The 27,474-nt window shown below is 39.0% G+C and overlaps 3 protein-coding genes and 1 pseudogene across 3 annotated transcripts in view; all 4 read left to right on the top strand.

The window, feature by feature from the left end:
- LOC127556953 (zinc finger protein 8-like) overlaps positions 1–4,330 on the top strand; it is a 187,277-nt gene extending 182,947 nt beyond the window's left edge. Inside the window, exon 5 of the transcript XR_007952578.1 lies at positions 4,145–4,330. The gene's annotated coding sequence lies outside the window, so the exon portion shown is untranslated. The remainder of the gene's footprint in view (positions 1–4,144) is intronic.
- Positions 4,331–4,688: 358 nt separating this feature from the next.
- Positions 4,689–7,226, top strand: LOC127557696 (zinc finger protein 850-like; the record flags this gene model as incomplete). The annotated part of the gene is made up of 2 exons (XM_051991001.1): positions 4,689–6,101; positions 6,510–7,226. Coding segments are annotated over 2 exons (2,130 nt in total), but the record flags the coding sequence as incomplete, so codon positions are not given.
- Positions 7,227–7,750: 524 nt separating this feature from the next.
- On the top strand, positions 7,751–9,086 carry LOC127556945 (zinc finger protein 569-like; annotated as a pseudogene).
- Positions 9,087–9,129: 43 nt separating this feature from the next.
- On the top strand, positions 9,130–11,518 carry LOC127557695 (zinc finger protein ZFP2-like). Its single transcript, XM_051991000.1, has 2 exons — positions 9,130–9,134; positions 9,167–11,518. Exons 1-2 carry the CDS (start codon positions 9,130–9,132, stop codon positions 10,002–10,004), a joined length of 843 nt encoding a protein of 280 aa, XP_051846960.1. The 3' UTR covers positions 10,005–11,518.
- The last annotated feature ends 15,956 nt before the right edge of the window (positions 11,519–27,474 follow it).

Genomic DNA, 27,474 nt, shown 5'->3' with positions numbered 1-27,474 from the left:
AGGGAACTAGATGAATAATATCCAGGAGGCAAAAATGTCAAATAAATATGTCCTGCTCATTCAAACTTTTGCCTTTATCCCAAATAGAGGCTCACTTCATTAAACATTTGTATTTTTACCAGCTGGCTGCATTTGGGGTAATTATTGATCTGAACTGATACTAAGGCTGCCCCCAGAAAATCTCAAGAAACCTGCATTCTCACCCAGAGAGAACCATCATCTTATTTTATATATTTTAAAAGAAGAAAATCATCACATTTTGGTGCCCTGAACATGGGGCTGACAGACCCCGCAGTGGATTTCAGTGGAAAAGCTCCGATCCTGATTTCAGTGGAAAAGCCTCTGATCCTGATCCAGTACAAAAGACTCCTCAACCCAAAAATTAGAGTGAGTACAACAAAGAAATTTTGTTAAAGGAGTTAAAGTAGAATTTCAGCTAAGATAGGACAGATGTTTAGAAAACAGCCTTCTGTTTCTGTTCAAGGAAAATGTTTAGAGAGCATTGTCAAAATTATGGAAAGCCAAGGTTTAATTATAATTTTACAGCAGATCACTGAACTTTTAGAAACTGTAAAAAACATATGTCCTTGTTTCTCTCTGGAAAAACAATTGGATCTAGATGAATGGCAATTAGTAGGAGAGGATCTTTGTCAATTCTATAATAAAAATGGACTTAACTCAATTTCCAAAGACATACTTAATACATACAATTTAATACAATTGGCTATAAGAAGTTATTTAAGTGTTAGAATGAAGAAAAAGAAAGTGCAGGAGGAAGAAGTACCAACTTTACTAGGTGAAAAAGAGGATGAATCAGATGAGAATGGAGTTAATTACAATTCTGAGTGTGATACTTGGCAGCAGGAGGAATTAGATCATTCCACATCTCATGACCTTCCCCCCTCAATTAACCTTTCATGGGTGGAGGAAGAAAGGGGAGGGAGAGAGGCAGAAACACAATCAGCGTCTCCTGTGATTCAGAATATGACAAGATTAGAAGAGGCATTAATTAAAGCAAAAAATGAAGGAGAAGATATATCTGATTTTATAAATGCATATCCTGTGATTGAAGAGCTCGACTCCTCAGGTCAAAAAGGGAGAAAATAAACTCCTTTTAATTTGGAAAAAATTAAAAATTTGAAAAAGGGTTGCACTCTTTATGGGGCTATATCCTCTTATGTGAAGATGTAACTAGATAATTTGTCCTATGAAATCTTAACCCCGAATGACTGGAAATCCATAGCTAAGACATGTCTAGAACCGGGACAAAATTTGTTGTGACTTTCGGAGTTTCATGAATTATGTAGGATTCAAGCCCATTATACCCCAAAGAGATACTAAAGAAGGGAAAGGGCCCTGTATGTGCCAAAATGTTTGTGGCAGCCCTGTTTGTAGTGGCTAGAAACTGGAAATTGAATGGATGCCCATCAATTGGAGAATGGCTGGGTAAATTGTGGTATATGAATGTTATGGAATATTATTGTTCTGTAAGAAATGACCAGCAGGATGAATACAGAGAGGCTTGGAGAGACTTACATGAACTGATGCTAAGTGAAATGAGCAGAACCAGGAGATCATTATACACTTCAACAACGATATTGTATGAGGATGTATTCTGATGGAAGTAGATTTTTTTGACAAAGAGACCTAACTCAGTTTCAATTGATAAATGATGGACAGAAGCAGCTACACCCAAAGAAAGAACACTGGGAAATGAAATGTGAACTATTTGCATTTTTGTTTTTCTTCCCGGGTTATTTTTATGTTCTGAATCCAATTCTCCCTGTGCAACAAGAGAACTGTTCGGTTTTGCAAACATATATTGTATCTAGGATATACTGCAACATATCTAACATATATAGGACTGCTTGCCATCTAGGGGAGGGGGTGGAGGGGGTGGAGGGAGGGAGGGGAAAAATCGGAACAGAAGCGAGTGCAAGGGATAATGTTGTAAAAAAAATTACCCTGACATTGGATTCTGTCAATATAAAGTTATTATTAAATAAAATAAAAATTAAATTTAATTAAAAAAAAAAAAAAAGGATTCAAGCCCAACGCAATAGGCAAACAGGAGCTATTGTACAAATCACTTTTGACCAATTAGCTGGTGAAGGTCAGTATAGAGAGAGTTCAGAACAGATTTATTATCCCATAACAGCATAGGAGCAAATTTCTAAGGCTGCAATAAAAGCTTGGAATTTCCCTGGACAGCAAGATGGAAGTAAAGCTTTCACAAAAATAGAGCAAGGTCTCAATGAACCTTTTACAGATTCTGTGGGACGTTTGCAAACAGCTATAATAAGAACCATTGGAGATAATGCTGCCACAAAAATAATGACTAGACATTTGGCTAAGGAAAATGCCAATGAGGTTTGCAAAAGAATTATACGGGTACTAGACAAAGATGCTTCTTTAGAGGAGATCATAAGACGCTGTGCCACAGTGGGCACAAATGCTTATTATACCCAAATTATGATGAACATGGAAAGACAAGGACCTTCTTGGCAAAGGAATTCTAGAGAAACTCGTTGATGTTTTCAGTGTGGAAAAGTTGGACATTTGAGAGCTCATTGTAGATATGGAGATAGAATGAGAAGACAGGGTGAGAGAAAACCCGAAACCCCATGTCCAAAATGTCATCGAGGCTTTCACTGGGCCTCTAAATGTAGACTAACCCAGAGGAATGCGAGGCAGGGCCCAGCTCCAAAGTATCAATCAAAAGATAGGTGGGACATGATAGCAACTCAGTTACACCCAGAAAGACTTTAGAAATTCAGGACTCTGATGTCATCAACCAACAGAAAAGCAATCAGGATTACAGTTGGGAAGAATGCAGGCCTTTTTAAGACAACAAGGCAATATCCAGTGCAAACAACTCCAGTATAATTACAAGATGATGAGGAGAAATTCCAAAAGTGGTAAATAGAAGGGAATTAGATAGGTTAACTGCTTGGGGAAGAGGGTCTGCTTATATTTCCACAGGTGGAGAAGGAATCAGATGGCTGACAATGAGGCTGTTAAAAGAACTTTAAAATCTTCAGCTTTCAATTCCTGAAAAACCAGCAACAATCAATGGATTTCCTGAGATGAAATAGAAAAAGAGAAAAACTTCAAAACAAAGGAGATTGAAGAAGCATCTGACACTGAAAGAGCATGGCTGACAATGAGACTGTTAAAAGGACTTTTAAAATCTTCAGGAATCATTGGATTTCCTAACGCAAGACGAAACTGTTTTAGTTCTTGAAAAACCAGCAAGAATCATTGGATTCCTTGAGATGAAAAATTGTTGATGAGACTTTTGCAGTACTTCAGAGCTTACAGGAACTATTGGATTCCTGGCACATGAACTAATGGACAATGGAATCCTTTTGGACTATTTCTAGGACTTATGGACATGTGTAAATTCTCAAGTTGATTCATGTTATTTGTTACATTACTACTAGCCTGTGTTATATTGCTATATACTTATGTGTTTTATGTAATTGCAAGAATCATTGGACTTCTTGAGATGAAAAATTGTTGATGAGACTATTGCAGTACTTAAATTTTCATGTTGATTCATGTTATTTGTTACATTACTACTAGCCTGTGTTATATTGCTATGTGCTTATTTAAATTATGTGTAATGCCTCCCATATTGATGGATTTATGTATACCATGTATATCTGTTTCAAAGGTCTGGCCCATATTGATGGATTTAGGTGTATTTCTTTCAAGTGAGCCCCTTCAGAAACCTGCTGATCTGATTTGACTTCCTATTTCCTTTGGTGTTTTCTTCTCCCTTCCTGAGGTGTCAGGAAAAGCACGATGACCTTTTTTGGGGGGTTCTCACCTCCTTGAGATATCAAGGAAGTCATGACCACCCTATGTTCTAAAACAAAAGAAAGGGGGAGATGTTGGAATCTTTACAAACTGCTAATTCATCAGAGAATCCACACTAGAGAGAAACCTTATGCATGTAACCAGTGTGGAAAGGCTGTTATACAAAAGGGAGCTCTTAATATAAATCAGAAAATCCACACTGGAGAGAAGCCTTATGGATGTAACCACTGTGGAAAGGCTTTCAGAAGCAAGAAATGTCTTATTGGACATGAGATGATACACACTGGAGAGAAGCCTTATGAATGTAACCAGTGTGGAAAAGGTTTTATAAAAAAGGAAAATCTTATTGTACAATTGGAAATCCACACAGAAGAGAAACCTTATGAATGTAACCACTGTGGAAAGGCTTTTATACAAAAGGGAGCTCTTACTGTACATCAGAGAATCCACACTGGAGAGAAACCTTATTAATGTAACCACTGTGGAAAGGCTTTTATACAAAAGGGAGCTCTTAATATAAATCAGAAAATCCACACTGGAGAGAAACCTTATGAATGTAACCAATGTGGAAAGGCTTTTAGACAAAAGGGAGCTCTTAATATAAATCAGAAAATCCACACTGGAGAGAAACCTTATTAATGTAACCACTGTGGAAAGGCTTTTATACAAAAGGGAGCTCTTACTATACATCAGAGAATACACACTGGAGAGAAACCTTATGCATGTAACCAGTGTGGAAAAAGTTTTATAAAAAAAGAAAATCTTATTGTACAATTGGAAATCCACACAGAAGAGAAACCTTATGAATGTAACCAGTGTGGAAAAAGTTTTATAAAAAAGGAACTCTTATTTTACATCAGAGAATCCACACTAGAGAGAAACCTTATGAATGTAACCAATGTGAAAAGGCTTTTCGACACAAGGTAGCTCTTATTGTACATCAAAAAATCCACACTGGAGAGAAGCCTTATGAATGTAACCAATGTGGAAAAGCTTTTCGACACAAGGTAGCTCTTACTATACATCAGAGAATACACACTGGAGAGAAACCTTATGAATGTAACCACTGTGGAAAGGCTTTTAGAAGCAAGGAAGGTCTCATTAGTCATCAAAAAATCCACACTGGAGAGAAGCCTTATGAATGTAACCAATGTGGAAAGGCTTTTAGAAGCAAGGAAGTTCTAATTGGTCATCAGAGAATCCACACTGGAGAGAAGCCTTATGAATGTAACCACTGTGGAAAGGCTTTTAGAAGCAAGAAAGGTCTTATTGGACATGAGATGATGCACACTGGAGAGAAGCCTTATGAATGTAACCAATGTGGAAAGGCTTTTCGACACAAGGTAGCTCTTACTGTACATCAGAGAAGCCACACTGGAGAGAAACCTTATGAATGTAACCACTGTGGAAAGGCTTTTCGACACAAAGTAGCTCTTACTGTACATCAGAGAATCCACACTGGAGAGAAACCTTATGAATGTAACCAATGTGGAAAGGCTTTTCGACACAAGGTAGCTCTTACTGTACATCAGAGAAGCCACACTGGAGAGAAGCCTTATGAATGTAACCAATGTGGAAAGGCTTTTCGACACAAAGTAGCTCTTACTGTACATCAGAGAAGCCACACTGGAGAGAAACCTTATGAATGTAACCAATGTGGAAAGGCTTTTAGAAGCAAGAAAGGTCTTATTGGACATGAGATGATGCACACTGGAGAGAAGCCTTATGAATGTAACCACTGTGGAAAGGCTTTTCGACACAAAGTAGCTCTTACTATACATCAGAGAATCCACACTGGAGAGAAGCCTTATAAATGTAACCAGTGTGGAAAGGCTTTTCGATACAAGGTAGCTCTTACTATACATCAGAGAATCCACACTGGAGAGAAACCTTATGAATGTAACCACTGTGGAAAGGCTTTTAGAAGCAAGGAAGGTCTCATTGGTCATCAAAAAATCCACACTGGAGAGAAACCTTATGAATGTAACCACTGTGGAAAAGCTTTTCGACACAAGGTAGCTTTTACTGTACATCAGAGAATCCACACTGGAGAGAAGCCTTATGAATGTAACCACTGTGGAAAGGCTTTTAGAAGCAAGAAAGGTCTTATTGGACATGAGATGATACACACTGGAGAGAAGCCTTATGAATGTAACCACTGTGGAAAGGCTTTTCGACACAAGGTAGCTCTTACTATACATCAGAGAATACACACTGGAGAGAAACCTTATGCATGTAACCAGTGTGGAAAAAGTTTTATAAAAAAGGAAAATCTTATTGTACAATTGGAAATCCACACAGAAGAGAAACCTTATGAATGTAACCTCTGTGGAAAGGCTTTTAGACAAAAGGGAGCTCTTAATATAAATCAGAAAATCCACACTGGAGAGAAACCTTATGAATGTAACCTCTGTGGAAAGGCTTTCAGAAGCAAGAAATGTCTTATTGGACATGAGATGATGCACACTGGAGAGAAGCCTTATGAATGTAACCTCTGTGGAAAGGCTTTTCGACACAAGGTAGCTTTTACTGTACATCAGAGAATCCACACTGGAGAGAAGCCTTATGAATGTAACCTCTGTGGAAAGGCTTTTATACAAAAGGGAGCTCTTAATATAAATCAGAAAATCCACACTGGAGAGAAACCTTATTAATGTAACCACTGTGGAAAGGCTTTTCGACACAAGGTAGCTCTTATTGTACATCAGAGAATCCACACTGGAGAGAAGCCTTATGAATGTAACCAGTGTAGAAAGGCCTTTGGAGACAAGAATACTCTTACAGTACATCAGAGAATCCACACTGGAGAGAAGCCTTATGGATGTAACCACTGTGGAAAGGCTTTTATACAAAAGGGAGCTCTTAATATAAATCAGAAAATCCACACTGGAGAGAAGCCTTATAAATGTAACCACTGTGGAAAGGCTTTTATACAAAAGGGAGCTTTTAATATACATCAGAGAATCCACACTGGAGAGAAGCCTTATGAATGTAACCACTGTGGAAAGGCTTTTATACAAAAGGGAGCTCTTAATGTACATCAGAGAATCCACACTGGAGAGAAACCTTATGCATGTAACCAGTGTGGAAAAAGTTTTATAAAAAAAGAAACTCTTATTTTACATCAGAGAACCCACACTGGAGAGAAGCCTTATGAATGTAACCACTGTGGAAAGGCTTTTAGAAAAAAGGGAGGTCTTACTACACATCAGAGAATCCACACTGGAGAGAAACCTTATGAATGTAACCACTGTGGAAAGGCTTTTAGAAAAAAGGGAGATCTTAGTATACATCAGAGAATCCACACTGGAGAGAAGCCTTATAAATGTAACCACTGTGGAAAGGCTTTTAGAAGCAAGAAAGGTCTTATTGGACATGAGATGATGCACACTGGAGAGAAACCTTATGAATGTAACCACTGTGGAAAGGCTTTTCGACACAAGGTAGCTCTTACTATACATCAGAGAATCCACACTGGAGAGAAGCCTTATGAATGTAACCACTGTGGAAAGGCTTTCAGAAGCAAGAAATGTCTTATTGGACATGAGATGATCCACACTGGAGAGAAGCCTTATGAATGTAACCAATGTGAAAAGGCTTTTCGACACAAAGTAGCTCTTACTGTACATCAGAGAATCCACACTGGAGAGAAGCCTTATGAATGTAACCACTGTGGAAAGGCTTTCAGAAGCAAGAAATGTCTTATTGGACATGAGATGATACACACTGGAGAGAAGCCTTATGAATGTAACCACTGTGGAAAGGCTTTTAGAAGCAAGGAAGGTCTTATTGGACATGAGATGATGCACACTGGAGAGAAGCCTTATGAATGTAACCAATGTGGAAAGGCTTTTCGACACAAGGTAGCTCTTATTGTACATCAGAGAATCCACACTGGAGAGAAACCTTATGAATGTAACCTCTGTGGAAAGGCTTTTAGAAGCAAGAAAGGTCTTATTGGACATGAGATGATGCACACTGGAGAGAAGCCTTATGGATGTAACCACTGTGGAAAAGCTTTTCGACACAAAGTAGCTCTTATTGTACATCAGAGAATCCACACTGGAGAGAAGCCTTATGAATGTAACCACTGTGGAAAGGCTTTTAGAAGCAAGAAAGGTCTTATTGGACATGAGATGATGCACACTGGAGAGAAACCTTATGAATGTAACCACTGTGGAAAAGCTTTTAGAAAAAAGGGAGGTCTTACTACACATCAGAGAATCCACACTGGAGAGAAACCTTATGAATGTAACCAATGTGGAAAGGCTTTTCGACACAAGGTAGCTCTTACTGTACATCAGAGAATCCACACTGGAGAGAAGCCTTATGAATGTAACCACTGTGGAAAGGCTTTTATACAAAAGGGAGCTCTTAATATAAATCAGAAAATCCACACTGGAGAGAAGCCTTATGAATGTAACCAATGTGGAAAGGCTTTTCGACACAAGGTAGCTTTTACTGTACATCAGAGAAGCCACACTGGAGAGAAACCTTATGCATGTAACCTGTGTGGAAAAAGTTTTATAAAAAAAGAAACTCTTATTTTACATCAGAGAATCCACACTGGAGAGAAGCCTTATGGATGTAACCACTGTGGAAAGGCTTTTAGAAGCAAGAAAGGTCTTATTGGACATGAGATGATGCACACTGGAGAGAAACCTTATGAATGTAACCACTGTGGAAAGGCTTTTAGAAGCAAGAAAGGTCTTATTGGACATGAGATGATGCACACTGGAGAGAAACCTTATGAATGTAACCAATGTGGAAAGGCTTTTAGACAAAAGGGAGCTCTTACTGTACATCAGAGAATCCACACTGGAGAGAAACCTTATGCATGTAACCACTGTGGAAAGGCTTTTCGACACAAGGTAGCTCTTACTGTACATCAGAGAAGCCACACTGGAGAGAAACCTTATTAATGTAACCACTGTGGAAAGGCTTTTAGAAGCAAGAAAGGTCTTATTGGACATGAGATGATGCACACTGGAGAGAAGCCTTATGAATGTAACCACTGTGGAAAAGCTTTTAGAGACAAGAGAGCTCTTACTGTACATCAGAGAATCCACACTGGAGAGAAGCCTTATGAATGTAACCACTGTGGAAAGGCTTTTAGAAGCAAGAAAGGTCTTATTGGACATGAGATGATGCACACTGGAGAGAAGCCTTATGAATGTAACCACTGTGGAAAGGCTTTTATACAAAAGGGAGCTCTTAATATACATCAGAGAATCCACACTGGAGAGAAACCTTATGCATGTAACCAGTGTGGAAAGGCTTTTAGAAGCAAGAAAGGTCTTATTGGACATGAGATGATGCACACTGGAGAGAAACCTTATGAATGTAACCAGTGTCGAAAGGCTTTTAGACAAAAGGGAGCTCTTAATATACATCAGAGAATCCACACTGGAGAGAAACCTTATGAATGTAACCAGTGTAGAAAGGCCTTTGGAGACAAGAATACTCTTACAGTACATCAGAGAATCCACACTGGAGAGAAACCTTATGAATGTAACCACTGTGGAAAAGCTTTTAGAGACAAGAATGTTCTTACTGTACATCAGAGAATCCACACTGGAGAGAAACCTTATGAATGTAACCAGTGTCGAAAGGCTTTTCGATACAAGGTAGCTCTTACTACACATCAGAGAATCCACACTGGAGAGAAGCCTTATGAATGTAACCACTGTGGAAAAAGTTTTATAAAAAAAGAAACTCTTATTTTACATCAGAGAATCCACACTGGAGAGAAACCTTATGAATGTAACCACTGTGGAAAGGCTTTTAGAAGCAAGAAAGGTCTTATTGGACATGAGATGATGCACACTGGAGAGAAGCCTTATGAATGTAACCACTGTGGAAAGGCTTTTCGACACAAGGTAGCTCTTACTGTACATCAGAGAATCCACACTGGAGAGAAACCTTATGAATGTAACCAGTGTGGAAAAAGTTTTATAAAAAAAGGAACTCTTATTTTACATCAGAGAATCCACACTGGAGAGAAACCTTATGAATGTAACCACTGTGGAAAAGCTTTTAGAAAAAAGGGAGGTCTTACTACACATCAGAGAATCCACACTGGAGAGAAGCCTTATAAATGTAACCACTGTGGACAGGCTTTTAGAGACAAGAAAGCTCTTACTGTACATCAGAGAATCCACACTGGAGAGAAACCTTATTAATGTAACCACTGTGGAAAGGCTTTTAGAAGCAAGAAAGGTCTTATTGGACATGAGATGATGCACACTGGAGAGAAACCTTATGAATGTAACCAGTGTGGAAAGGCTGTTATACAAAAGGGAGCTCTTAATATAAATCAGAAAATCCACACTGGAGAGAAACCTTATGAATGTAACCAGTGTAGAAAGGCCTTTGGAGACAAGAATACTCTTACTGTACATCAGAGAATCCACACTAGAGAGAAACCTTATGAATGCAACCACTGTGGAAAAGCTTTTAGAAAAAAAGGGAGGTCTTACTACACATCAGAGAATCCACACTGGAGAGAAGCCTTATAAATGTAACCACTGTGGACAGGCTTTTAGAGACAAGAGAGCTCTTACTGTACATCAGAGAATCCACACTGGAGAGAAACCTTATTAATGTAACCACTGTGGAAAGGCTTTTAGACATAAATCTAGTCTTACTGACCATGAGCATACCCACACTTAAGAGAAACTTTATGACTGTAATCAATGTTGGAAAGCTTTTGGAAATAGAGGATTTCTTACTAGTAATCAAAGAACCCAAACTGGACAGAAATCTTCTCAATGTAACCAATGTGGAAACCTGGGACGCTAATGTATTGTTGGTGGAATTGTGAATGGATCCAACCATTCTGCTGAGCAATATGGAACTATACCCAAAGGGCTATCAACAGGTACATAGCCTTTGGACAAGCAATGTTTCTACTGGGCTTATTTACCAAAGATATTCTAAAGGAGGAAAAAGGGCCCACATGTGTGGAAATGTTTCTGCAGCCCTGTTTGTAGTGGCAAGAAATTGGAAACTGAATGGATGCCTATTAGCTGGGAAATGCTGAGTAAGTAATAGCACATTAATGTTGTGGAATATTATTGTTCTATAAGGAATGATCAGCAGGATGATTCCAGAGATGCCTGGTGAAACTACATGAACTGACGCAAAGTGAAGTGAGCAAAACCAGGAGACATCATACATGGCAACAGCAAGATGATTCAATGATCAGTTCTGGTGGATGTGGCTCTTTTCAACAATGACATGATTCAGGCCACTTCCAATGATCTTGTGATGAAGAGAGCCATCTACACTGATAGAGGACTGTGGGAATGGAATGTGGATCACAACATAGCATTTGCACTCTTTGTGCACCTAACAAGTTGGTGGGAATAGCCCAAAAACACTGGTGAGAGAAGTTTCCTAGTACTGCTGTCACCACCTGTGAGATGAGTCCCAGCTGCCCCAAAGCACAATGTATCCAAGCCTCTGACACCGGCTTGGGGGTCAGTTTACTTTCCCAAATGTTCCCTTTCAAATGTGGCAGATGGACTTCAATCCATTACTAGCTGCCCATGGTTCCAAATATGCTTTGGGGATAGTCTGTACACTTTCGCGCTGGGTGGCAGAGTTCCCCCTCATACTGCCACAGCCTGTGGGCTAGCAAAAATCATCTTAGATAAAAAGAATTTCAGACCCACATGGGTCACAATATGCCAACTTTTTGATGAAAAGGAGAAAATAAGGAAATATTATTATCATTATGTTTGTTTGTTTTTTTTTTTTGATTAAAGCTTTTTATTTACAAAACCTCTCCATGGGTTGTAAAATGTGAAAGTAATGGAATATTGTTCTATGAGAAATGGTCAGAAGGCTACTGTCAGAGGCCTGGAGAAACTTACATGAACCGATGCTAAGTGAAGAGTAGAACCAAGAGAAAGGTACAGATGGCAAAAACAAGATTATGGGACAATCAGCTGTGACAAACATGACTTTTTTTCAACAATGAGGAGATTCAGGCCTGTTTCAATAGACTTGTGAAGGAGAGAGGCAGCTACACCCAAAGAAAGGCCTCTGGGAACCTAATTTACATCACAACATAGCACTGACATCTTTTGTTGTTGTTTACTTGCTTTTTTTCCTTTCTCAGGTTTTTTTTTTTTTTTTAATCTCTTCAATTTTTTTCTCTCCTCAGAACATGCATAAAGCAATGTGTATTAAGCAGAAACAAAGTTACTAGGGAAAAAAAGAAAAAAAAATCATTCCATTATGTAGGGTTCTTAAAGAAATACTTAATAATAGTTGTACCCATTTTACAAGAGCTTCATTACCTAAGGTGGTTTCACCCTGGTCAATCACTCAGCACCAACATTATGCCTTTTACCCCCCAGTCATCAAGGATGGGAAAAAAAAGTTAATGGAATACTTAATCCCCCTCTCCCCTTATTAAATTGATGGAAGAGCTAGATAGGAAGAAGCTATTATGAGATAATATCAGGACCCCTTATATCACTGTATTCATGGGTGAAAGCATAGCAACTTAATGCTCCCTCCTACAGGGACTCACCTACAGGGAACTCTATTGTGATAATGTCTACAGACATCATCAGAGACTTACCAACTTGTCTCTCAGTCCCATTCTTTAGGAATCTCAACTGAGGCTCAGCTCCTAATGCAGGCCTGTGATTGCATCTGATACAATCTCTGAAAGCCTTCCTTGGAGCCATGGTAGAAAGGTCCCTTTGGAGTCCTGCTCACCACTCCCACTTTAGCCAGACTCAAGGTTGTGTATTTGTGGTTCCACCTGCCATGTCCTAAATGGGCAATACCACCTGCCAGATGGCAGAATCTACAGGACACCACTGGATTTACAAGATCAGGTCACCAGGAGGTTCTGCAATCCAGGTAGGTGGTCCTGTTCACAAACTCCTGAACCTTTCCACATTGAGAAGTCAGCTGTCCTGGTCTGTTTCATAGAGCAGTAGCTTATGTAAAAGAAGCAGCCAGTGCCCCCTATCATTATTTCTATCCCCCTTCTCACATTCCCAAAGTAATCTTTAGAAGAAAAATTTATCTATGTGAAAAAGGCGCACATTAAACCAGAACTAATTGTCTTAGTAGCAGGTTTTACAGTCCCTACCATTGCAGACCCTTTCTGGGAGGGTCCATGACACTCGGGTGTCTCTCAAGAAATTCAACTTTCACTCTGTATCCAGAGCATAACCAGCAAATGTGCCCTTACCTTGGATGATCAAATCTTATGAACAGAATTTCACTTTTATTTCAATTCTATATGGTTTGTTTTCCTAAATGTCTCAGTCAGTTCTGACCAGCTCCTTCAGTCACAGATGTGCCTGAATACAAATCTATAGTGCTGGAAAAGCCACCTTAAAAATAATCAATGCAGTTGCCTGTCCCAAAAAAAAAAATCATCCCACCTCTAACCTCCCTGTACAATAAAGGCAATTGCAAAGGCATCTATTCAATTTCTGGGTGATGTAGAAATCCCCCAAAGCCTTTCTTGTTCCATAGCAGTGGCACAGAGAAACACCCATACCTGGAGGTGCTACAAGCTGTGAGGTGCACTTACTCTTTCTGGGATTCACCCTTTATTTTCCATATCTTGGTTGAAGAATTGTCTCCTTGACCAGGACTGTCCTTATGTTGTTCTACCCTATATCACTGCCTTCCTCCTTTTTGAGAGGATCTCTCTCTTTTGTCTACACCATGCCCAAGTTGTCCCAGGAAATCACTCAGATGAAGTTCCTCTCTGTTTAAAGCTGTTCCTCCATGAGCAATGGAGGCTGACTTTTCTGACTATTGCAACCCTGTTGGCTTCTCTTAGATCCCTGACCCAGACCATAGCCATCTTTAGCTCACTGTACCCCTCTGTCAGAAGCATCTTGATAGAACTAGCCATGGGCCTGAAACAGCCAGGGAAGTTTGTCACAAACCACCAAATGCAGGTTTATTCACTCGATCTCATGGTATTGCAAAACCAGAGGGTGCTAGACACCCTAACAGGTGAGAGAGGGAAATGATGTATCATCACTGGAGAGACATGGTGTTTCTTTGTCAGAATTTTTTGAAGAATGTCTCCCCCTTACCTTCTTTCCAGTTGCCTGAAAACATTGGCCGTATTCTCCATTCTGCCCTCCCTGGTTTGATGTTTCTCTTCTTTATTTGGCTTGCCATCTTCCTTGGCATTCACTTTATGATTCACTTATTTTACATAAAATCCAAATCCTGTCTCAAATCAAAGTTCCTCATCAGTCTTCAGGGTTATTCCAACTTTTTGATGAAAAGGAGAAAATAAGGAAATATTATTATCATTATGTTTGTTTGTTTGTTTTTTTTTTTTGATTAAAGCTTTTTATTTACAAAACCTCTCCATGGGTTGTAAAATGTGAAAGTAATGGAATATTGTTCTATGAGAAATGGTCAGAAGGCTACTGTCAGAGGCCTGGAGAAACTTACATGAACCGATGCTAAGTGAAGAGTAGAACCAAGAGAAAGGTACAGATGGCAAAAACAAGATTATGGGACAATCAGCTGTGACAAACATGACTTTTTTTCAACAATGAGGAGATTCAGGCCTGTTTCAATAGACTTGTGAAGGAGAGAGGCAGCTACACCCAAAGAAAGGCCTCTGGGAACCTAATTTACATCACAACATAGCACTGACATCTTTTGTTGTTGTTTACTTGCTTTTTTTCCTTTCTCAGGTTTTTTTTTTTTTTTCATTTTTGATCTGATCTTTCTTGAGCAACATGATAATGTGTTAATGTGGATATAAGAATTGCACACTTTAACTTATACTGGATTATTTGCTGTTTAGGGGAGGAGAGTAGGGCAAGTGAGGGAGAAAAATTTGTAACAAAAGATTTTGCAAGGATGAATGTTGACAACTATCTTTGCATGCCTTTTGAAAATTAAAAGCTATTTAAAATAGAAAAAAATTCACTGAAGAAAAGAGCTTTATAAATAGAGTTGGCCAAATGAAAAAGGAGGTTAAAAAACTACCTGAAAAAATAATTCATTAAAAATTTGAATTAAACTAGTGGAAGCTTATAACTCAATGAGACAGCAAGAATCAACACACACACACACACACACACACACACACACACCTCCTTGGAAAAGTAAGGAATATGGAAAAGGGATCCAAGCAAGATAATTTGCGAATTAGTGGAGTTACAGAAAACCATGATCCAAAAAACTGCTTGGGCATCATCCTTGAAAAAGTCATAGAGAAAAACTACCCTGGTATCCTAGAAGAAGGTCAGTGTTCCTCTCAGTTAAATGCAAAAGTTCAGGTTTACTCTCAGTCACTTTGCACTGAAGAAAAACTCTGATCCTAACTCAAAAAGTGCGCTGCTCTCATTAAATACTTTAATCCAAAAGGAAAGCACCAGGTGCAAATCCCTTCATGTCAAGGAATGATTATCTTCTCCACTTTTAACTACCCAGATTCAATTCCAGGACATCTGCAATTCCTGCCAGCCAGGATGAGCCTGGAAGTATCGTCCATACAGAACATAAGTTCTGTACAAGTAAAGATTTATTCTTTCTCATAAATTGTTTTTGCATGATCCAGGTAGAAAGCATCAACATATTTAAGAGGAAAAGAAGGGTCATTACCCAGTCACATTTCAGACTTGGAACTAACTGCATTGCCCTGCCCCTTGATACTCTCAGTCTCTTAACCATCTGTACTGTTTCCCCACCCACCAACTTTTGTTCTTGGGTCTAGCCTTTAAAATGGGAGGGGGCGGGCTGCTTCCCACATTCCACATCTTTGAATTCAAAGTCACTGGCCCTCTTTATTAGTAAAGTCTTGCTTAAGTAACAGACTGTTAATGCTCAGAAGTTTGTGCCTCAGTTGACCTGACTTTACTTGTGACAAGCAGGCTTGATGGTCTTTAGACCACCAGGCAATCACTCTTAAGGAAAGCTTCCACTAATACAATCTGTGCATGGGAATCACCATCATCAATTAAGCATGATTGTCTTGAAGCCAGCACTATAGTTTCACTTAATCTGTTGTCCAGGCATTTCACTTGTGCAGGACTCTGTGTTTGTGGGGATAAGAAGGGGGTTCTTGGCAAAGATCCTGGAGTGGTTTGTTATTTCCTTCTCTGGCTCACTTTACAAAAGAGGAAACTGAGGCAAACAGGGTGAAGTGACTTGACCAGGTTCCCATACCTAGTAATTACATGAGGCTGGATTTGAACTCATGAAGCTGAATCTTCCTGGTTGCAAGCTCTATGCACTTTGCCCGCCCCCCTCCCCTCACCAGTTTCCTTCAGTCTCACTTTAAAGGAAGCTGAAAGCTTATAGAGCATTGTCCAATTCTTTCTGACCCCATGGGCCACAGCATGCCAGGCTCTTCCAGCTGTCAGAGTCTGTGCAAGGTCATGTTCTTGGTTGCCCTGCCATTACCATCGCATCCTCAGCCTTCAACTTCTCCTTTTATGTGGTTCAAGCATTTCAGCTTCAATCACTGACTTTCCAGAGAATGGTCTGAATTAATTTCTTTAATTACTGATTTATTTCATCTTTTTGCTGTCCAAAGGACTTTCTCCGGGACCACAACTGAAGTGCTGATTTTGTGGCCCACCAGCTTTCCTTGTTCTGCAAGTCTCACAGAGTCCTGGAAGTCCCAAAGCTTTGACTCTGGACTTTTGTTGGCAAGGTGACATCTCTGTTTTTTTGTAAGCTGTCCAGAGTTGCCATAGTTTTCCTTCAGAGCAGCAAGCATCTTTTCACTTCATGGGGGCACCTGCCATCCGCAATGATCATTTAGAGCAAAGCTATAAAACATGACCCTGCTTCCATTTATTCTACCACTGTTTGATCGTTACAAGATTTTAGGGTTTTTTTTTTTTTTAATTAGCTTCAACTATTCGTTATTTTTTTTTTTTGATTTATGGAATACAACAAGCATTTTCATATCAGTACAGTAAAAAGATGACCACGCATGAAACTACAAATCGATTATGCACAATATGCTATTCTTTTCAAATGGACAACAAAAAATCATGTAATTCTTTTTCTTTTTTTCTTCCCTCCAATACCCTAGACCTGGCTATCATTAGATATAAATTAGTATTTATCTGAAATTTTTCTATATACATTTGTATTCATCAATTCTTTCTCCTAATACATATAGCATCTCCCTTCATATGCCCTCTAAGGTTAATTTGGATTCTTATTATAGATACAGTAACTTATTCAGTTATTCTTCAAACAATATTGCTATTACTGCACACAATGTTGTCTTATCTCTACTCTTCTCACCCTTCTTTATTTTGCACTATTATTTACATGTTTTTCCTAAAATCTGAAGTTCATCACGGATATACTAAAGAGACTAAAATATATCTTTAATGAATTTCCACCTCGAAATCCCATGAACCCATATTATTCTCAAATTTGATTCTTGACCTCCATGCTCACATTACTGAATTTAAATACAGTAATTACATCTTTTCATTTGACAGCAAAGATTTTAATACCGTTCTAGTGATGTGTTTTATAATTAAAGGACGATTCCATAAAGCCAACAATGCAACATGAGGGAAAAGTGCATTTTTTTCAAATAAAAGTATCCATTTCTATGTATAGATTAGGAGGGAAACTATTCCCCACAGTCTTCCAAAGAAATTTTAATACAAAATATTTAAACCAAACATTTTTTAATTTATTGCCATTAAGTTGGTTTCACTCAAATATACAGACTGGCAAGGGTAGAAGGGAAAAAAAAGGGAAAAAATCTTAATCTCTAAAATAGTATTCAAATGATTAATTTCATTTGAGGCATTTTTCAATTGTGTAGGCGTAAATGGCTTCTAATTCTCCAGAATTAGCTTAATTAATTATGCTATGTACACGAGTATTTATTTAATACTTATACATTTCTATAGAGTCTCAAATTAATAATTGTGAAATACTGAAGCAGAGCAATATATTCATATTCCCTATAAATATATTATTTAATTTAATACTGTTCACCGTAGACAAAATGTGAAAATAAATTGAAATGCAATAGCATCCTTTTTCAGAACCTTATATCAGAGTCAGAATATTACTTTTCCTTTAAGTTGATCAAATGACTAGAAGCCTAAATGGCATTCTTGGGTCAAAAAAAAAAAAAAAAAAGCAACAAACTAAAGAATTCATTTTATGTGTCTATATCCAGGCTACTCTACAAAAACCTATAAAAATACCTTCTGAAGTTGAATTTTCATTTACAATGAGGCTCCTTATTTTTAAATGCATTCTAGAAGCTGGCAGATTATGAAAAAGGTCTGAGATCAAATGCTTGTGTGTACATGTGTGAGTGTGTGTACGTGTGTGTGTGTATTAAAGACAGAGCCAGACAGAGAGAGGAAGAGAGGAAGGGAGGGAGGGAAGGATAGAGGAAGGGAGGAAGATGAAGGGAGGGAGAGAGGAAAGGAGGGAGGAAGGAAGGAAGAGAAGGAGGAATAAAAGGAAAGGAGAGCAAAAAGGAGGAAGGGAGGGAGGACGCAAAGAAAAGAAGAAGGGAAGAAGAGACAAAGGGAAGAAAAGAGAAAAGGAAGAAGGGAGGAAGGGAAAGAGGGAGGGATGAATGCATTAAAAGAAATTCTAAATATACATACAAATACAATATATATGAACATAAGGATTTATTTTTGTACTTTAAAGTACAGAAAGAAGCATAATATAGGAGTAAAAAGACAAATAGAAAATATATCTTAGGATGCCTCTAGTCTTTCCAGTCTACTGACGAGCCAATCCAAGGAGCCAAAAAACTGAGCACAATTTTTGCCATTTCCTCTAATGAGAGCCGCTACTAAAGTTTATATTTATTTCTTTACTTACCATGTCTGAAAACATTCGTACCAAATGAGAGCAATGTGTGATCTCAAGTCTATTGGAGTCTCATGAAATTTAGATTCAATAAAAAAGGAATGCAAAAAAGGAAAGCTCAAAACCATCTTGTTCATAAGGGTCAGATATATGGAACAAAACATATTCATATTTCTTTCTCAGAAAAATTAACTGAAATTTCTTTATTAAGTTAGAGACAATATGACATAACAAAGAAAATGAGAGTCAGAATGGACAATGGAAACAATGGAAAATGATACAATAGATGTGGCAATAAAGGATCTAGATTCAAATCACAGCACCGCCACTAAACTGCCTGACTACCCATGTAACCTTGGACAATGTATTTAACTGCCCTAGAAGAGCTCATACGTAAAAATAATAAAAAATAATAGCATTGGAAAGGAAGACTTCTGCAGCCCCTCTCTAATCCTATGAACACTGGATTGGAAATCAGGGAGCCTATGCCTCTATTTCTTTAGATGGAAAAATCAGATGATTGAAGAAAGTCTCAAAGGGAAGGAACACAAACATGCACACACACACATACTACATTTTTTATATGTATATATAGATATATATATATAGATATATATAGATATATATATATATATATATATATAGAGAGAGAGAGAGAGAGAGAAAGGCAGAGAGAGAAAGAGACAGAGAAAGAGACACAGAGGCAGAGAAGAAAGGAAATTACTCTGGATCTATTTTTGGCTGGGCGGGGGGAGTCAAAACATTCAGCATTCAAGAATATGAATCAGGATTTTGCTTTCATCAATATAGCAATTCCTTCCAAGAAGCTGATCATTACCTATCCATGTCTGATGATTCTGCGATTTTTGTTATCTTCCCATAGGGTCAGCACAGGGTAGTTGTGGGATATCTACCCACAATGCAAAGGACCTTCCTTTAATTGTCTTAATATTATTTGGATACCAAGTGATCCTATTACATGTTTATTAATACACTCACCAGATGACCAGACTATGTTCTTTTTATACTCATAGACTTCTTTGATTCTTTTATGGATTCTTTTTCAAAACTCCTTCTTTATTATAGGTAGCAGCCTACCCTACCCTATCCACCATTGCCTCCTGAGTGCTTTTCACTTAAACTTTTTGAAGACTTTACTATTCTATGGCACCCTACAGCTAGATAACAACACCAGTTAAATGTTTGTGTTTAAAGCAATGGAACTTTATGTTAGTGACAAGTTGGGCATAATTTAAGGAGCTTTGCCATTCCCAAAGACAATCCGATGTTTTCTACTTATCCTGGGTCCCAATTTGACTACTCAGTATAAGGTATATAATTCATACACATATACACAGATATATACATACATGGACACACATACATACAAAAATCTCTACCTAAAACTCTCCTTAAGGCAGTGGAGTAAATAGAACAAAACAATGGAGGTCTGCCACATCCACTTCAGCAAGGATAAGAAAGGACACCAAATGAAAAGCTATGGGGAAATCTGAGCCAACATTCTAGTAACTACATTTTGCCACCTCACATCCTCACGAGGAGAAAGTCAAAGACTTTAGGCACTAGGTAATGGGTCCAATAAAAGAAGGTAGAGAAGTCCAAGAAGCTCTGGAGTATAATACAAATGTCTTCTAGCATAGATGGGGGCAGCAAGGAAAAACTAGAAAGAGAAACTATATACTAGGGCAGAGACAAGGGAGCTAAGTTCGGGGACAAGACTTACAACCTAAATTCTGTAATTATGTGGTTATGCTAAAAAAAATGGGGCTCAGATAGAAGCCTGGGAGGTTCACATTATAAGGGCAAGGAATAGGGCACGCCCAAGATCAGGATATTACAGTCCACACCATTATTCCACGTCAGCCACGGTACAGGCCAGCCAATGTGCTTCAGCCCTTTTTTAAGTGTTTTTAAACTATATCATGCCTATTTTTGTTAAAAACACTAAAAAGCCAGAGAAAACTGACTATGTCTTAATATACTAAATAGGTATCTATGTAAAAACAAAAGTTGACATTTTGTGTAAAGACAAAAAACTAGAATCCATTATCATAAGATCAGGAGTGAAGTAAAGATCTCTTATCACCACTATTATTTAACACAATGTCAGAAATATTAGCGATAGCAATGAGAAAAAGAAATGGGAAGGGAATGCATGGGGAAAGAAGAAACAAAATGATCATTCTTTGCATTTGATGACGAACTAGAGAATCGCTAACTTTAAATGAAAAAAGTTTCAGCAAAGTAACAGGGTATGAAATAAACTCACAACAAATCTTCAGCCTTTCTTTATATTAACAAATCCCAAAAAGATCTAGAAAGTAAAATTACACTAAAAGTAATGAAAGAACACTTTCATTATAATGTAATAAGTAAGATAAGTAAGAGTTTACTTACCAAGATGTACATAGGAATCACAGACATACGATTATAAAACAATCTTTATGAAAATGACAACAGACCTAAGTGGAAACATATCAGTTGCTAATGGTTTACCTATGACAATATAAAAAAATGACAATATTCACTAAAATAATGTACTTATTCAGTTCCATACAAATCAAATTACCAGTGGCCTACCTTAGAGAACTAGAAAAGAAATGATAAAATGAAAATGCAAAAACAAAGGGTAAAGTCTTTCATGGGAAAAGCACTGAGGCCAAAGACACAAGGCCTCAAAGTGAACTGCCAAATAGTAATTTTCAAAACAATTAGTTACTGGTTAAAAAAAAAAAAAAAAAGATGACAATTGATAAAAGAGCCTTCAAATCAGACAGTAGTTCAGTTTTTCCTTAACTCCAAATCCCCAAATATTTGGGTAAGCACAAGTACTCAAGGAAAATCAGAAAGCAATCTAGAAGCAATCAGTTTTACACCAATCTCCCACGATGTCAAACAATAAGTTCCCACTGAACGGATGACCTAGAGATAAGGTCACATCCTAAACACATTATAAGAGCAAAGAAGAAAATAAGCTTCCTGACTATGACAAAGAGCAGAGATCACGACCAAAGCGGGGCCAGAATGATCACAGAAGAGAGAACATCCAACTCTGCTTAGGGAAAATTAAGACATTTTTAAACCAACAAACTCAACATAGTTAAAATGAGAAAGGAAATTGTTAATGAGGAAAAATCCCTGCAGCAAATTTGCCCAAGTAAAGTCTCATATTCCAGATATTTAGGAACTCATTCTTTGTAACAATAGGATTTATTGTTCAGCCTTGCCCCACCTCCCTCACAGGAGGCAAGGATAAGGTATATAATTCATACACTGTGGTGTTTTTCTTCTTTAATATAATATAAGATGATGGTTCTCTCTGGGAGAGAGAGGGTCGGTTTCTCGGGGAGGTTTTCTGGAGGCAGCCTTAGTATCAGTTCAGATCAATAATCACCCCAAATGCAGCCAGCTGCAAGTAAAAATACAAATGTTTATTTCTCCTTCCAGGTCTTGTCTCTTTTCTTGGCCCCAGATAGCTAGATTCTTAGAGGCTGATCTCTCTGCTCAGTTCTGAGAGCTCCTGCAGCTTCGTCCTTTGCCTCTGCTCCCTTCAGCCTCCAGCCAGCACAAAGATGAATCTGTCTCTCTTGCCTTCTGAAGTAATTCTCTCCTGGCTCTAGCTCAATTCCGACTCTGGCTTCTTCTGACTTGACGCTGCCCTCTCAATTTGGCTGAATTCTCCCCACTGAGCCTCTGCTTTCTTCTTATATACCAGAGAGAGGGTTTATGGGTTTTCTCCCATAGTGCTCTCTGGCCCTAAGAGCTTCAAGGAAGGTGTGAATTCACAAAGTAACAAAGTTTACTTTGTGAGTCTCCCATACTTGTGAATTCCCATGAGTAAAGATATAAACACAAGCATTGCGTTAATTAGTTCTACTTAGTACCTTGTTTCAGGTTCTGGCCCAAAACATCAACTCTAAGGAGTTAGCAGTTTGTAAAGATTCCAACAATACACATATACACAGACAAATTACACACACACACATACATACAAAAATCTCTACCTAAAACTCTCCTTAAGACAGTGAGGGCGGGGCAATTTATTCCACTGTCTCAAAGGACAGGCCTTGCCCCGCCTCCCCCACAGGAGGCCGCTGCCCCAGGCGGGCGGATTCCTCCTCTTCAAAGGGTGGTGGTGGTTGTTGTGGTTGTTGTGGTTCTTGTTGTTGTTGAAATGGGATCACATAGTTCTTATATGTCACAATCTACTGTTACTCCGATGACATTCAACCAATCACTAGAGCCTTTTTGCAAAGATACTCCTAAGTCTCCACCTGCTACGATCAATATCATGAACTGACAACTCAATAATCATTTAGACAAGCAATTTCCTGAGAAGTTCTAGCATTCATAACTGTATGTTTTTCACCTTTGTCAAGGTTTTATTGACCTCAGGGTCACTGCTACTGACCGTAGTTAGAGGTGGATACTCTGTTTTGCTCCAGCAACTCAGATGGAGGGTTCTGACCACTATTTAATCAATTAGCAGAATTTGTAGCACTAGTACAAATATGCAGCTACACAAATGCTAGAAATAAAGTCCCCAAATCTCTGCTTATTGAAATGGGGATGCATCATATTTCAATGCACTTTCTCCAGAAAAAATAACAATAGGAAAAACAGAAGAGATCCCAGGAAACGGTTTCTTCAAAAAGAAATGATATCTCTAAATGAACCATTGATTTCATTGGGGAGCTGTCTTTCTTTTAAAAATAAACCTGTAACTAGATCAATTTAACCAACTGTAAGGACCTACACCTTCCGATGTCAAATTAACTTATCCATAGTATTCTTAAACTATGTACCATGGACAAAAGATTAACAATTTATGCATGGTACCGGCCACAACATTTTTCTGTAAAAATGTCAATGCGCTTTCAGGGATGGGCTGACTCTTCTGCTTGCTTGTGGTCTAATTTAACCTCAGACTGTACCAGAGTCTGTTTACAATGGTTACTTTAACCTTAAGCTCATCCATCTTTGATATAGACTGGAGCCAGCAAAACAGGACCCCCTTAAAGCATTAAGAGAGTTCAAAAGAAAACTTCTCACTGGGCTTCCTCCCGGGAATCTGGAAATCATTCTAGGAGTCAATAATCACCGCTCATAGGACACAGGCCCATTTCTATAATTCTGTCTCATTTACTTCAGATAAATTTGAGTTTGTAAAGTTTAAAGCAGTATCCCACAAGAGAAGAGATTTTACAGGAAAATGACTACTCCGAAAGACTACGAGGCATCTACCCGTGAAGGATGTACGAGACCCTGACCCAAAATGACTACTCAGAGATCACGCAGTAGAAAGCAGAAAGATGGTTTATTAAAACCTCCGGAGGATGAGCCCTTCTATCACAAGATGGGGGGGAACAGAAAGCTCGTGGTAGGAGGGCTAAAGAAGTAGTAAAGACACACAGCTCTTATACAAGAGATGACATCACAAGTAAGAGGGCATTGAGAAGGGGAGGGAGAGGCATCTAATTGGTTGTTGCCATCTGGACAGATTGGAATAGAAGGTTTCCATTTCCCCCAAATCCTCTGATCTCTAAGGAACGGAAAATCAGGCCATCGGGCTTCAGATAGACAGTGGTCAAGCTAATAGACTAAATATCAATAAATGTAAAATACTGAGAAATGTCATCAGCTCAGATTAAGGAAATATGTTTATAGCTGGCCAAGGCTCAAGTAAATATGGGCCTGCATATATTATACAGGTAGGGGAAACACAGAAATAAAGAACATAAAATACAGAAAAAGAAGTCACATATTCCTTATCTCTCTCTTCCACAGCATTTCCCCCTTGTAATATGTGACTGATTTTTATCAAATTTCTATGGACTTACACACTGTTCAAAATCAGCTAACATCTCTATATACTCTTTATCAAGTTCACCATCCCTCTCTAATACATTCCAGCCTTTTCTCTGAAGAATCATCATTTTAATAGCATCTTCTGGAGGCAATATTTCGATAGGGACCGCTGAACTATTCTGGTTACTGATATGATTATATAGGGTAAACGTAGTGGCAACAGGATAATATCACCGATTGCGATAAGTCCAGACCATAAAAATGGCTTCCACCGACTCTCTTGGAAACGGTCATCGCGGAACAGATTGGCATTTGGCAACCATAAAAATACAAAGATAAATCAACAAAGATGACAATCTAGGGAAACTGAGGCACAACATTACCCTCTCCTCAATATTTGAATTATTGAATTACCTCCCCCCGGATACCCAGGAGGTCTCGGCACTATAATTTTGACCAACCCGATGTGAAACAAATAAATCAAAAATAAAACTAGAAAATGCAGAACTTATGGCAGAGGCGAGTCTCTTCCTGACAATCCCAGAGTTATCAGCGGTACAGAAGCCCTTCTCTTGGCCAGAGAATCCAGGCTGAGATGGACGGTCCCCTGTGTTAGGGGGTCTGCACTCATTTGTGCACTTAACTCAGCTTCTGCTTCTATAGGGAGTAGCGGTGCTCGAGACAATCCCATGCTAGGAGGGGCACTCCGAGTCTGTCGGGGATTCCAAAAGAGGGAAAGAGTGGGGCCCGGAGTAGCTCTACCTGTCCCCTCTGATAGAACAGGAACTGCTACTGGAATCCAGAAAGGATTTCTGAGCAGAATAGGCACAGTTAGACCATGAAGGCAGGCAAACCCCAGACTTTAGAGGCTTGATCTCAACACTGCACTGTCCTTTGAGAATGCCCAGATAACAAGTAAGAAACGAGGGTTACAGGTCTGGAGACTGCCAGTCCCGAGACTGTGTCTCTATCTTGGAGATTTTCTAAAAACGGGCAATCCAAGAACAGTCTGCCAGAGCCATTCCAACAGAAGAAAGAATTTCAAAGCTAAAGCATCAAATGCTGATCCCACATATAAAATTCCCAGACATCCATAAAGCAATAATTGCACAATTTAACAATTTTCATCCCAAATTTTAAACATATACTTGATCTCTCTATTCCACACAAACCGAAGCAGGAAAGTCTGAGAGGAATAAAAAAAACCTTACCTTTGTGATTCCACTCCTACGGGCTGGTTTCATTCCATCACTCTGGGACCTCAGGAAAGTTGGAGTCATCTCATTTCTAAATTTTTGGAGAAATTGTAATCATGGTTCCAGGAAAAACAAGGGAGACTCTCGTCCATTCATTCAATCTCCTAACTGGAAGTGAATAATTTCAGAGATTAACTGAAAAGAAAACCACACGTTTATTGGAAACGACTTAGGGTGTCCCTCACTAAGGAGTGACTTTCTGTTGGAATACAGGGGAGCCACCTGGCAGTGTTTGCTGAAGGTCCAACCCAGAATGGATCTCCTCTGCTGAGAGATTAGAACAAGGAGACCGAGACAGTGGCTGTTCTCTGACATCTCTGACTGAGAGGCCGTTGCCTTGTCTCAACTCCCTCCTCTTCCCTCTACCTCTGACTTCTCTCATTCCCAGACCCCAACTCCTGTGTCAGCAAAAGCTGCCCTGCAACCCCTTCAGATGCTGTGATCCACAGCTGTGGAGGCTCTCGGGGAATTGACCCGTCCCTTAACAATTCCCCATTTTGTTGTTTGTTTGTTTATTTGTTATTTTTTTTTTTGCGCTTATTTCCCTCCTCCTTCCTCCACCCCCCACCCCAGCATGGTCTGCACACTAAGGAATACAAGCCTCACTGTCACTTCTGGAGGGTTGTAGCAGGTGTTGATCTTGTCAAATATCACAGAGGCAAACTCTCAAATGGAGAAGAGGACTGTGGTCAGCACAAGTATTGAAGTGTCACATCGGTCTCCTGGCTCGGCCTTTGATGTGTTGGCCCATTTCGTTACCCAAATACAAAATTCTTACCGGGACTCTTCTTCCTTAATTCTGGAAGGATCCTCCTCACGAACAGCTCTGGTTCTTCTTGTAATTCTCGCCCCACGTTCAGGTGCCATATGTTGGACTGCACAGGAGAGCTGCTGGAACGCAGGGGAGTTGCCTGACGGTGGCTGCTGGAGGTCCAACCTAGAATGGATCTCCTCTTGTTAGAGGATAATACAAGGAGACTGACGGGCACTCGCTGTTCTCTGACATCTCTGACTGAGAGGCTATCGCCCTGTCTGACCTCTCTCCTCCTCCCTCTGCCTCCAATGTATCTCATGCCCAATCTGCAACACCTGTGTCAGTAAAGGCTACCGGCGACTCCTTCAGAGGCTATGATCCACAGCTGTGGAGGCTTTTGGAGAACTGATCTGTTCTTTAATAACAAATTCCAAAAGAAAATTTCCCCCCTAGCTTTCCCCCAAGAACCTGGACATAGTCTTCTAGCATATAACCACTGTTCATATTTACACAATCAGGCAGATGGCTATGATTCTATCTCGATTACTTTGAATATGATTTTGAATTTAAAAAAATTTAAAATAGCCTTGCACAAGACAAGAAATTTTCTATGAAAATAATGCTTCCCCAGAGGACGAAGAGGCATGAACTGAAGCAGGGAAGACTGACAGGTATAAGAAATTTACCTCCAATAGGCTGTTTTTCTTTCCATCATACTGCGGCCTCAGCAGAGTCACAGTCATTTCATTTCAAAACTGATGGGGACATATGAATCATGGTTCCAGGGAAATCTCATTAGTCCCATCTCCTAACTAGAAGTAAATAATTTCAGAGATTGACTGAAAAGAAAAGACGCTTACATGAAACTAAGTTGTCAATCACTGGAAGTGACTTTCTAATCCAAGGGTTTCTCTTTCTTTAAGTAGAAATTGGACTCCAGTATTCAGGCCTTTTAGGAAAGGATACATGGCCAATGAGAAGTAT

The sequence above is a fragment of the Antechinus flavipes genome, chromosome 3 (genome assembly GCF_016432865.1).
Source record: "Antechinus flavipes isolate AdamAnt ecotype Samford, QLD, Australia chromosome 3, AdamAnt_v2, whole genome shotgun sequence".
In the NCBI taxonomy this organism is placed as follows: domain Eukaryota; kingdom Metazoa; phylum Chordata; class Mammalia; order Dasyuromorphia; family Dasyuridae; genus Antechinus; species Antechinus flavipes.
The sequence above is the reverse complement of the archived record's forward strand: the minus strand, read 5'-3'. Positions and strand labels throughout refer to the sequence as shown.